The sequence below is a fragment of the Sorghum bicolor genome, chromosome 7, assembly GCF_000003195.3.
Source record: "Sorghum bicolor cultivar BTx623 chromosome 7, Sorghum_bicolor_NCBIv3, whole genome shotgun sequence".
NCBI lineage: Eukaryota > Viridiplantae > Streptophyta > Magnoliopsida > Poales > Poaceae > Sorghum > Sorghum bicolor.
In genome coordinates, this window is record NC_012876.2 from 61,391,668 (window position 1) to 61,404,542 (window position 12,875).

At 43.0% G+C, this 12,875-nt stretch overlaps 3 protein-coding genes across 3 annotated transcripts; 2 read left to right on the forward strand and 1 right to left on the reverse strand.

Moving 5' to 3' along the window:
• Positions 533–4,291, forward strand: LOC8057858 (RHOMBOID-like protein 2). The gene is made up of 5 exons (XM_002444588.2): positions 533–1,075; positions 2,089–2,252; positions 2,897–3,063; positions 3,150–3,397; positions 3,929–4,291. Exons 1-5 carry the CDS (start codon positions 768–770, stop codon positions 4,038–4,040), a joined length of 999 nt encoding a protein of 332 aa, XP_002444633.1. The 5' UTR covers positions 533–767; the 3' UTR covers positions 4,041–4,291.
• On the forward strand, positions 5,137–11,421 carry LOC110436920 (plant UBX domain-containing protein 8-like). The gene is made up of 11 exons (XM_021464632.1): positions 5,137–5,342; positions 7,582–7,643; positions 7,743–8,277; positions 8,351–8,434; positions 8,519–8,622; positions 8,921–9,158; positions 9,250–9,438; positions 9,507–9,671; positions 10,064–10,207; positions 10,291–10,347; positions 11,011–11,421. The coding sequence occupies exons 1-11, from the start codon at positions 5,259–5,261 to the stop codon at positions 11,122–11,124; spliced, it is 1,776 nt and encodes a 591-aa protein (XP_021320307.1). The 5' UTR covers positions 5,137–5,258; the 3' UTR covers positions 11,125–11,421.
• LOC8057859 (non-specific lipid-transfer protein C4) lies at positions 11,709–12,875 on the reverse strand. The gene is made up of 2 exons (XM_002445709.2): positions 12,152–12,875; positions 11,709–12,040 (listed from the first exon to the last, which is right to left on the reverse strand). Exons 1-2 carry the CDS (start codon positions 12,453–12,455, stop codon positions 12,033–12,035), a joined length of 312 nt encoding a protein of 103 aa, XP_002445754.1. The 5' UTR covers positions 12,456–12,875; the 3' UTR covers positions 11,709–12,032.

The following is a 12,875-nucleotide window of genomic DNA, read 5'->3' on the forward strand; positions in this document are numbered from 1 at the left end:
GGTAACAGTGGCAAAAAAAAATGCTTTCAGACTTGCTTTTATCGGTTCTTCTTCCTTCCAAAATGATGGTAACCGGCTATCCATACTTCTTAGTTCAAGTCTCGACTTAACGTAGTATACTAGTATGTACTGAATGTATGCGCATGTAGGTAAACATTTATATGTATATATAGTCCTTCGTCTCAAAATAAATACACATATCTCTCATTAAGAAGTTATTTTTTAAAGTTTGCTAAATACATATAAAAATAATACATCAATATGTATGATGTGTAATAACTATCAAGTATCATTAGATTAATAGTAAAATATATTTTTGTATTAAATATATTAGAATATAGATATTTATCATATTTTCTATAAATTTATTTAAACTTTAAATTTTTTGACACATTTTTTTTAGAAATGAGTGTTTGGGGAGTATTGTGTTTTAATAAAAAACAAACAATAGCAGCCGAGCTCGTCACCCACCAGTGGTCCCCTCGTGCTAGAGCGATCGTTCTCCTTGTCCCCCACCTCACTCTCCACTCGTCTCCCTCCAGACTCCACCTCCTCTGGCTGGTCCTCTCCTCTCTTTGGCTCTTCTTCCCGGGTTCCCCTCCTCTCCGTCCTCCTCGCTTCCAAGCCAAGCCAAGCCAAAATCACACACGCACACAACACACAGAAAGCCGCGCGAGTCCACCCACCAGTCCACTACCCCGCACGCTATAACTGTAGCCAGCGGAGGCGGAGGCGCGCGGCGGCGGCCGACGACAACTCAGCCAGCCATGGCGACGGGGGGCGGCCAGCAGGGGAAGGCCGCGGGGTACTACCAGTACCCGGCCTCGTACTCGTACGCCGGCGCCGCGGCCGCGGCCGCGGAGGAGGAGCGCCGGTGGTGGCCGTGGCTCGTGCCCACCGTGCTCGTCGCCTGCATCGCGGTCTTCGCGGCCGAGATGTTCGTCAACGACTGCCCGCGCCACGGGAGCGCGCTCGGCGGCGGCGCCGGGTCCGGGTGCGTCGCGGCCGGGCTCCTCCGCCGGTTCTCCTTCCAGCCGCTCCGCGAGAACCCGCTCTTCGGGCCTTCCTCCGCCACGTACGTCTCGTCACTCCTTAGTCCTAGAGAATTACGATTTCGCTCCTGTTTCCGCCGAGTTGTTGGATCCGGTGCGAATTTGGGGGGTTTCAGGAAGGGTTTGTGACGGGTCCAGTGTTACGATTTCAAGCCAGAGGCCGCGTTTTGGTTGTCGATTTCAAGTCCAATCGCTAGTAAAGGTAGTTTTTTTTCTAATAAATGCTTGTAAAGGTTGGGGTTAGTACTAGTTGCCATTTTCTTGGTCGTTTTGGTGACTATTTATAGATACTCCATACTATAACGAGTAAACGACGAAACTACTGCAGAATCCAAAAATAACCGTTGATCTCACTTCCCAGAAAAAAACTTTGACTAAATATATATTAGTAAAAAATATTAATAATTAGTATCATTAAAAAGATCTTTGACTCTAGTTTTTTTTAATAAATTTACTTAGAGATACAACTATTTTCTATAAATCTTATCAAACTTGCAACGTGAAACCCAAAACGATAATTATTTTGTGACAGTGGGAGTAGATTTATACTAAAACATTTGTCTTTTGTCTTTTGTGATTGTAGCTGTGATTTTAGCTTAATACTAGCTAAGAGTACAGGGCAGTGACAACACCTGATTCAGTCAGCAGTAGAATCTTCTCCAGAGATTTGTCTTTTGTGTCTGCTACGAGTACGTCCCAGTTAAAAATTACAGCTAGTACACTTTTGATAGATCTCAGATATAGATGAGCAGTTTAATAAGTAACCAGGTTATGTTCCTGCTTGTGGATTTTTTTCCTATTACTACTGTTATCTCATGACTCTTGCAAAATAATGCAAGGTACTTAATTACTTATTTTTAAATGTAGCTGTAAAATAGATGAATTTGTCTGTTCTTGACTTCTTGTTTACTAATTCCATCACGTGGGAAAGTTTTTAGATACCAATATGAAACCGGAACTATGTTCAACATTTGCTCGACATTGTCCTATACTAAAGCACACCATTTTTTGCTTTACAAGCTCCAATTTTGTGCAGCTTGGAGAAGATGGGAGCTCTCAACTGGGCCAAAGTAGTTCATGAGCACCAAGGGTGGCGCCTCATAAGCTGTATCTGGCTCCATGCTGGTCTAGTTCACTTGGTTGTCAACATGCTAAGCTTGCTCTTCATTGGAATCCGCCTTGAGCAACAATTTGGGTTTGGTAAGCTTCTTTTGCACTTGTTGGTTCACTATGTCATTACCACGCTATCTATATTTCCCAGTTCTAGCACCTTGATTGGAATATGTGCATACTTGACTATCTATTATTTTCCAACATCAATCTCCTATATTTCCCAGTTCTAGCACCTTGATTGGATACTTGACTATCTATTATTTTCCAGCATCAATCTCCTATATTTGCCAGTTCTAGCACCTGATTGGATACTTGACTGTCTATTATTTTCCAACATCAATCTCCACTTTGAAGATGTACTTTACATCATAAGCATTGAAATGATATGAGCTGATTCTGTCTTGGAGCTTATGGAAATCTGAATTAAGTAGTCATGGAGGTTTCTTTTGAGGCCTTGCCTTTGTGTTGCAACTACTTAGTTTTCTATATGCACCATCCTGTTAGGATCGCGACATGAGACCATTACTTTCATCAATCGAAGTATGACTTTGTTGGTTGGTATTCATCTAAGATGTAATCAGGTTTTACATGTTATTTGAGGCTCATTTTCTTCTAATTTCATCATGGATTTGGATGTATGCTATGTTTACCTTTGTCAATACCTCTGGCATCTGGTTTTGGCAGTAGTATGGTCTCTGCTGTCAACTCACTTTAGTTTTCTGACTTGCAAGTGCGCATTGGGGTTATCTACTTGATATCTGGCTTTGGCGGCAGTGTCCTGTCTGCTCTTTTCCTACACAGTAACTACATCTCTGTTGGTGCCTCTGGGGCTTTGTTTGGCCTCCTTGGATCAATGCTTTCAGAGCTTATTATGAACTGGACTATCTATTCCAACAAGGTCAGCAGAAGGCCTTTCATACTGTTTTGCTTAAGTTTTTCTCTGTGTTTTTTCCTGGCCAAATTTCAGTCAATTCACTCTTGCAGGCAGCGGCAATCATAACTCTACTTTTTATAATTGCAATTAACCTGGCCATTGGGATATTACCTCATGCTGATAATTTTGCCCACATTGGTGGCTTTGCTTCTGGATTTCTTCTTGGATTCGTGCTGCTGGCAAGACCTCAATTTGGCTGGATGGAACGCAGCGAGCTACCTCAGACTAATCAACCTCCAAAGTACAAATTGTACCAGTATGTCTTGTGGGTTGCTGCACTCCTCTTGCTGGTAGTTGGGTAAGTTGCAACCATCCTAGGATAATTACACTAAAGATCACATCTCGCTTGTAATAGGCAATGTGGTATCCACATACCATAATTGCCTTGGGCTTATGCATTGTTGCAAACTAATGCCAAACAACTACTATCTCCATTCAGTAAAAGGTGTTGTTTCAGATATGTAAAATAAGCATAGTACAAGGTTTGCTCTACTGTCTAAACTACCATCTTTTAGTGTCATAGATAAGTGATGTTTTTGGGGCTGTCTTAAGTAATAATCACTACAAACCTTGACTAGAAATACTCTTCCTGTGTTGGGTCTGAATGTTTGGAAATGATACAAGTAGATTGTTTTCCAAAAGATTCATCAGATATATTTTTGCCTGTTCAATATGCTATGGTAAAATAAAAAGTAGGAGCCAAAGTTTATTTTGGCTTAAGACAAGTCCAAATTTAGTGATTGGACGTAGCACTTTGTATGAGCAATGATGATTCTTTTCCTTAATAATCGAAACTTGAAGCATTGACAAATGTGGCTTTACGTTGCAGATTTGTGATTATCTTGGTCATGCTCTTCAAGGGTAAGAACGGGAACGATAGCTGCCACTGGTGCCATTACCTGAACTGCGTACCAACATCCAGATGGAAGTGCGATACATAGCTTGCTATATTCTGCAAAGTATATGCTTCTTGAGGGAGCAGATTTTTTTTATTTTTTATTTTTATTTTTTTTATGTTGGTGTGTTTGTGGAAATGTACGACGAAATGTGTCCTCCTCCACCTGACCATCCTGCACTTGTGCCCTAATTCTCCCTGGTTCTTTGAAGTACAAATGTTTCAGAATTGTAGCTCGAGCTTGTAACTGTTGATTTCAGCGCAATTGCTATATTTGATTCTCTCACAACAAATCAACATCAGCCGCTGAAACAATCCAACGAACATGATGAGAAACACTAGCTTCACTTGATAACTGTGGACGGCAAATATAAAGCATGTAGATTTTTTGAGTGTCTACGCACTGGGGACTAGAGAGTTGAAAGATTGCCAAAGCTCAATTGCATTTTATGACGATGAGCTTCAGGTTTGTTTGAAAGATTGAATTGTCTTGCTTTTGAAGAGAACATAAACGAACTTCCAAATTAGACATTGCTCTTCTCTAGACTCCATTGCCGGCAGCAAGGCATATACCAAGTCAGTTCCTTGTGGCTACAGATGCTTTCAGCCCCCGGCCTTGTTTAGATAAACCCAAAACTTTATAAGATTCTCCGTCACATCGAATCTTACGGCACATACATAAAGTATTAAAAATAGATAAAAAGAATAACTAATTGCACAGTTTACTTGTAAATCACGAGACAAATCTAGTTACTTTATAATTAGACAATATTTGTTAAATAAAAACAAAAATACTACAGTATCAAAATTTAAAAACTTTTTACATCGGCAAAGCGTCCTCCATCATCGGCTTCGTGAACAGGGACCAACGCTTTTCCTTTCTCCTCTTCTACCGCCGCGGCATCCTTGTTTCGCAAGAAGATAGGAAAAGCCGCTGTCGATGGCGTTTTACGCCCATGCCCCTACTCCTCTCCGATCCAGTCATCCAGCGCTTCAACACGCAAGCGTTCGCGAGGGCACCGGCGTCATTTCCGGCGTCTGTCGTTCTCGCGCAGGCCCACCGCTGACGACGGCCCACCACGGCCCGCGAGACGGCGAGAGGAGAGCAATAAGAAAGCACCACATCGCCCCCCGACCACACTTGAATTAACACGCACGGCTCCGCTGCTTCGCGACTCCTCTCCGGCTCTCCGCACCGCCCCCCACAAACCTCCTCGCCGTTGCATCGCCGCGGCGGCCCCCCCAGGCCGCTGCGCCTCCAGCCATGGCGCGGCCGCCGCAGGAGGCGATCGACACCTTCGTCAGCATCACGGGCGCCGACGAGGCCGCCGCCATCCGCGTGCTCGAGGTGAGGACGCGTGCCCGCCCCTCCCTTCCCTTCCCTTCCCCGTCTCTACCCATTGGTGGTACGGTACCGGCTTTTTTTGGGGATTCGTTGCTCGGGGTTTCGGGCTAGGGTTCGGCTTCGGCTCCGCACGGCGTGGGTTCGTTAGATGGCGTGTGCGGGGCCGTGGCGGATTGGGTGTGGCTGTGTGAGATGCGCGACTTGAACCCGGGGTTTCGTGTGCGTAATCGTAATCGCTTCCCTGTGGGTTTAGGGGTCGCAGAAATTGCGGAATTTGAGTTTGTAAAGAGTGTAATGCATGGGAGGTTTTCTGTTTTTTTTTTTGAGGGAATCATAGAGCCTTTCATTCATTCTATCTCAGAGGGAATACAATCCGCGATTGCTAGATCAGCTAGCCAATCCGGTATTACATCAAGCCAAAAAGAGGAGCGTTCAGTAGCATAGATCGTGGCTGCACACACATGAGCAGCCGCGTTTGCATCTCTACCCACCCAACACACCTGGAAATTGGAAAAACCTTTCCCTAGCTCTATGATATCAAGACATAAGCTGCCAATGGTGGATTGATGCGCGCGCTTAGTTTTTAGTTTGCATTTGTACTGTGTGAAATGCCGAGACTTCACTGGATCGGGGCGGACGAACAGAGTAAAGCGGATGCATCAGATCTCATCAAATGTTGTAACTGTGAATTCCCAAATTGTTTAACCGGAGAACTAAGCTGTGAGTTCATTTGTGTTAAATTCTGTTGGAGGCTCAGTTTCTGGAATGTTAGATTGAGGGGGTGTTTAGTTCAAAAAAAAAAATGCAAAATGCAAAATGCCAACTATTTTGGAATGGTGGAATGCAAAATACAAAATTTTCAGTGTCATGTTTTGAGGGGCGGCCGGCCTTGTTTAGTTCTCAAAAAATTTTGCAAAATTTTTCAGATTCCCCGTCACATCGAATCTTTAGACGCATGCATGGAGTATTAAATATAGATGAAAATAAAAACTAATTGCACAGTTTGGTCGGAATTGACGAGACGAATCTTTTGAGCCTAGTTAGTCCATGATTGGACAATATTTATCAAATACAAACGAAATTGGTACTATTCACATTTTGCAAAAATATTTTGCAATGAGGATCATTTTGGGTTTTTTTGCCCTCTTGAGGCCAAAATCCAAAATGGAGAATAAGGCCTTGTTTAGTTCCAAAAAATTTTGGGAAATTGACACTGTAGCACTTTCGTTTGTATTTGACAAATATTGTCTAATCATGGACTAACTAGGCTTAAAAGATTCGTCTCGTCAATTTCGACCAAACTGTGCAATTAATTTTTATTTTTATCTATATTTAATACTCCATGCATGCGTCTAAAGATTCGATGTGACGGGGAATCTGAAAAATTTTGCAAAATTTTTCAGGAACTAAACAAGGCCTAAAACTACCTTTTTGCCAAAAAATTTGCATGGTGTTTAGTTCCATTTTGCAAAATGGACGACCAAAACCCAAATTTTTTTGGGAAAAAAGGGGAACTAAACACCCCCTGAGTCGATTAGGTGAGGGAAAAACAGTTGGGATGTTTGTTTGTGGGGTCAAGAATGTTGTTGTCTACTGCCTGGTTGAAGGTTTGCATTATGGTCCTGTTTGAGTTTGTAATAATGCCGAGTTAAGAGAGCTGACTGAAATACTTCAATATATCAATATATTTCAGAATGTGTGCTAAATTATTGAGCACGTGACATGATTTGAGCACATAAGGTCCAGCTGATTTGTCTTAGAACTAATGGTGCAGTTGAATCTGTAATCTACAGTCTGAATTGAATTGTTTCTGTCTCTGTGATGAAGATAGGTTTCTAGTTCATGTATTTCGCATATCTTTTTATGTAGTAAATATTTTCTGTCAGTCAGCTGTTCTGTATTCATCCAGTTTTCTGCATCAAACTTGGTCCTTAACTAAAAAAGTTATCATGAATAAATACTCTATCAGATTGCAAATATATTCTGTTTAGGGCATTTCCATGTCCTCCATGGAAAGAATGTTATTTAAAACGAATAAATAATTAGCATTCAGTGTGCTGCATTTTAACCCCTAGTGGTTTTAACTTCATTAAATGATGCAAGTTACTCTCAGTCAAATAGTTTAACTGAAGAAATGTAGTGCAGATATATTACACATAATCATAATCATTGTTAACTATAAATGTGACTGCCTTTTTGGACTCATATTAGCTACAACAGCTGACCATTTTTTTTTACTCAGGAACATGGTCACAATTTAAATGAAGCTGTGAATGCTTATTTTAATGAGGGAGATAGGACCACGTATGCTTTCATTCTCTTAACTTCTATGTATTTCTCCACATGGTATTTTTTTCCCGTTCCATTTGATGTGACTGAAATTCTCAAACGAATGATTTTCAGCACCAGAATCAATCAAAATCCTGTGCCTGCCACTTCTAGTTATGATGACATGATGGAGCTGGATGAACCACTTGATCCCATGTTCAACAGACCTTTGTTCCCTAGAACTTTGGGCAACCCTTTTGCACTTTTGGATCCAGGTTTTGCTGACTTAACTGCTGGTGATATATTTGGACGTGGACCCCGAGTTACACAACCTAGGGACGTGAGGCAGATACCTATTGAAGTTAAGGACAGCAATACTCAATCAGGCAGTTCTGGTCAGGGTCCAATTATTGAGGATGTTACTGGACGTGAATCTTATTATGGTCCAGAGGTCCATGGGACTGTTATAGTTGATGAAGATGACGAAGACTTACCATCAACACCATCTGCTCATGATCCTATGATCCCAAGCAGCGCCTCGCACCCAAACCATTCCATGCCAAGTGCGCCTCCAGTGGTTGATGTTAGTGGCTATAACAATGATATAGAAGAGGAGATGATCCGGGCAGCAATTGAAGCTTCAAAAAGGGAATCTGAAGGCATGAAAAATGTAAACTTCTGCTTTTGGGTTTCGATTTTACATCTGCTTATACAAACTTTTTAACAAAATCTATTGCGCACAGGTTCTAAGCAGTGGTGAGTCTGAAAACACGACACGTGGCAGAGGTGATGATGAGCTTGCTCGGGCAGTTTCTTTGTCCTTGGAGGTAGCCTTTTAACTTCTAAGATGTAGCTCTGTATTTTTGTTCATATACCTATATCCACATTGTGTTTTTTTATGTGGCTACCAGACAGCAGAGCGAGAGAGAGCTCTGCGCCAAGAGGGAATTTATGCAGCAGATCACTCTCCTGACTTATCTGATAAAGAAGGCGACCAAGGAGGAAGTCATGAAAGGTGAACACAATTTTCAAAATGTGTAGAATAGTGGTCGTGTGTGGGTTATTACTTATTCATAATCAATTAATGTCTCAATTTATGTTCCCCTACCATTTGTTTTTTCTGGTAGGCTTTCATTTGCATGGAAGCCATGCATCGTGCGGGATGTGATACTGTTTCCCTGTTTATGTGGGTCATTTTCATGCAATGTTTTTAGCCAGCCTTTACCTATACAACCTTTGTAAGGATAATCCGTGTCTAATTGGAATATACTTGATAGCGACTGATTCCTCATACATGTCCATTCTTATTGTAGGCGAGGACTAACCGCAGGGAGAGTTGGAACTTCTGAGCAAACAGTAGATGAAGAGAACTTCCAATTGGACAGTGAAGATGATGACGAACAACCTTTAGTTAGGATTCGTTCTAGGCGATTGCGAGGCAGAACTACGGAGCCAGCAGAAACTGTACAAAGGCTTGACAACCCCCCCTCAAGTCCTCAACCTCATGTTCAAATTGGTCATCAGCATAGTGGGGGTTTTCCTTCAGAAGAGGTATTCAGTTCCCATCATGCCTCTAGTGAGCTATGGTCTGCAAAATTGTAGTTTCATCAACTCATAGTGTTGTTTTAATTTCCTTGAAAAGTGGGGTGGTATTTCTTCTGAAGAGCATGATGAAGCTCTTATGCTTGAGGCTGCAATGTTTGGTGGGATTCCTGAAGGAGCACCATATCCATTTTCCTTCCCAGCCCGTGGCAGGTCGACTCGCTATCCCCAAGTAGCACGTCCGCCGTCACCATCATTAACGGCGCAGCGGTTGTTAAGGGAGCAGCAGGTACTGAGCAGTATTCATCTGCTGGATAGTATTACAACTACTGTATATGATTAATATTTCAATTGCAGGATGATGAGTATCTTGCTGCTCTCCAAGCTGATCGAGAAAAAGAGTTGAAGGCTGCGCAGGAGGCTGAACTCCGCAGGGTAGAGGAAGCTGCAGCAAGAGAGGCTGCTCTTGAGCGTCAAAAGAAAGAAGAGGAGGAGAAGCTAAAGAAACAACGTGAGGAAGAGGTACTTCACTTTATATTATCGAAGTCGAAGTTGCAGAATATGATTGAGATTCATACATTTACTGCGCTTGGATAATTTGTTGCCTCAGGAGCATATACGGTTTATTAAACTGCAATTGGGTTGGGTTAATTGCAGAACTGGGTATTCAGTAATGTGTTTGATGTTCCAGATATTATGAAAGAACTGTAGTACATTTGTCAGTCCTTATCAGAAAAGTCTTGGTAAACTGTTGTTGGCTTTAGTGTAAGATGTCTATCATTTAGCAGTTGAATAATAATGGCAGCAGATTGATTTCCTTCTCAACTCATGCTAAATATCGTTAGATATATATTCTCCAGGGCTTTCGTTATTTACGAGTAGTAACATACCTTTCTTTTTGGGGTGATTCTTAGGAGTTGGAATCCGAGCTTGAAGCCAAACAAGCATCACTACCGAAGGAGCCACTACAAAATGATGAAGGGGCTGTCACAGTGGTAGTCCGCATGCCTGATGGTAGTCGTCGAGGACGGCGCTTTCTCAAATCCGACAAACTTCAGGTGAGCTTACTTAAAGTTGCCAGAATCCCTGCTGATTGCTGAAGTGCTTCATTATGCTTCTAATCTTGCTGGAACTGTTGCAGTATCTTTTCGACTTCATAGACATCGGCAGGACTTTCAAGCCAGGAACTTATAGACTGGTAATTCTCATCTACCTCCTTCAATGTATATTTGCAAAACAATATTTACTGATAAAAGATATGTGCAGTTACAGTCCATAGCTTATTATACTGGAGATATGGTATCAGCACCAGCTGGTTATTCACACTTTGTGCTAACAAGAATGAAAAGATAGTATTGTTTCAGAATATACTTTTGCAGGACCTTTTATTTTGGCAACTTCACTTGGCAATTTTCACAGTAACTATCCATTGAAGTTTTGAACAAACGATAACTTCCGCCATTTCAAATCTGAACTATTTTATCAAGCCATTTTGAACTATCTACGTGGGTTTAGGGGGATCTCCTGTTTAGTTCTTTATCTTAAGCACCTGTTAATTGCTATAGGCTTGTAGCATCAATTGCCCTGGTGGTTGTTAAGTAGCCAGGTCAGTCAACAAGTTAAAAAGTTAGTAATGAATGATTATACACCGAGACAGAAAGTTGCACCAACAATCTTTTTTGTTCATCACTCATCAGCATTGCATTTTTGCTGGTCGGTTATGCTGTTTTCTAGAGTGATGGCATGAGTGAGCCTCGTTGAGGGAGACGTCAGAATCTTCCATTGATTTTACATAAAGTTTATCATCTGCCTCTGACCGATTCTTGTAACGGTAGTGATTTTGTGATTTTTCTTTGGACAGGTGAGGTCTTATCCCAGGCGTGCTTTCACTGAAGGGGAGAGCCAGATGTCATTGAGTGATCTCGGTCTGACTAGCAAGCAGGAAGCTCTGTTCCTAGAAAAACTGTCAGCGTAGAGTATAAGGTTTTAGAGTTATGGTTGAGTAATGTGCACTTTTAAATTGAAGTCATACCAGGCGTTGTGTTTACGAAATACTCCGGCGGTTGAATGGTTACTCATATCTGGAGGAGATCCCGTCGCCATCTTTTGTGCTCTTAAACGCAGGTGTTTCTCTGACTCGGTAGCACACTCAATTCTCATGGCCACATTTAAAGTGCAGATGTACACTCAATTCTCAGTTTGTTTAGCTCCTGCTGTTTTTAGAATTGTTGTATCAGTATGGTTTACTTTGGAGAAATGGTGGTTTGGATCATGCGTATCGGTCTCCTAGACTGTACTTACGTGATCACGTCATTTACTGTGACCGGCACAGTCACGGTAAGGGCCTTGTTTACTTCCACCCTTGAAACTAAAATTTTTTAAGATTTTCCGTCGCATCGAATCTTTAAACACATGCATGGAGTATTAAATATAGACGAAAATAAAAATTAATTGTATAGTTTGGTCGAAATTTATGAGACGAATCTTTTGGGTCTAGTTAGTCTATAGTTGGATAATATTTGTTACATACAAATAAAAGAGTTACTGTAGTAATTTTGCAAAAAAATTTCCAAGTAAAGAAGGTCTCTGATATCAAAATGAACAGGCATCACAAGGGAAGTGTACGATAGAAGAGGTTGCATGATGGTCATGCATGGTTTGGTTTTACTTATTTTATTTATGGTGATGATATAGACCCGGAAGACAGTCTCTGAATATCGAAAGAAAACAACGACAACAACGTTGGGCGATGCCGGCGGTGGTCAAGACAAAAGCTGGAGCAGTGGAGCTCGGCTGCTACTCTCAACTGTGAAATGGAAAACCCTTCTTATTCCTCTTCCCTGCACGCATTGCAGCAGCATCCGTGGCAGCTCGCTCCTGCTTTCAAGCGGCTGCATGATGATCACAAACCAAACCACGAAAACACATCGATTAATAGTAAAAAGCTTAGCACCGAGATGAAGACATGATGAATAAAAGCAGTTGACTTGGCATATACTTACAGCAGTTGACTTGGGCGAGGTTGCAGCGGCCGGGGAGGCTGTTGATGATGCCCATGGTGCTGCAGGCGCACTCGTGCGACACGGCGCTCAGCGCGCTGCAGCAGTCGGCGCTTGGGTCCGGCGCGCCGGGCACCAGGTACGCGCGGCACGCCAGGAGGCCGTTCAGCTGCGGCAGGCACAGCCCGCCGCCGCCCTGCGCCTGCACCGACGACGACGGGCCGCCGCCGAGGACCAGCAGGACGAGGCACGCGGCGAGGAGCGCGCGCGGGACGGTGCTGGTGGTGGCCGCCTCTAGCGCCGCCATTGTTGTTGCCTGCCGGACGTGCTCCTGCTCCTGGTGTTGTGGACGTGGAGGCTGAGGCTTCTCCCTGCTCTGCTGGCTTGCTTGGGAAGTGTGGCTTGGTGCACCGCCGCTATTTGTAGCTTTGATGAAGTGTGCAACGGACTAGGGCGCGGCGAGCTTTGCATGGCTCACCTACGGACGGATCAGGAGGCGGGTCTTGTGGTTTGGGAAGAGCGAGCGCTGCAGTTGCAGTTGTGTGTGAGCCAACTGAACGCGAGGTACGCGCGGCGTCACGTTCTTGAGCTCATCAGCGCCTCAGCCTCTTCGTTGCCGTTCATCTCCGCCGGGGTTGACGAGGAAGACGAGGCGTGCTCAGAGTTGAGCTGAACGAGTTGTAGTAGCACTACTGCCTCTTTAAATTAATAATTGACCTGTTTGGGA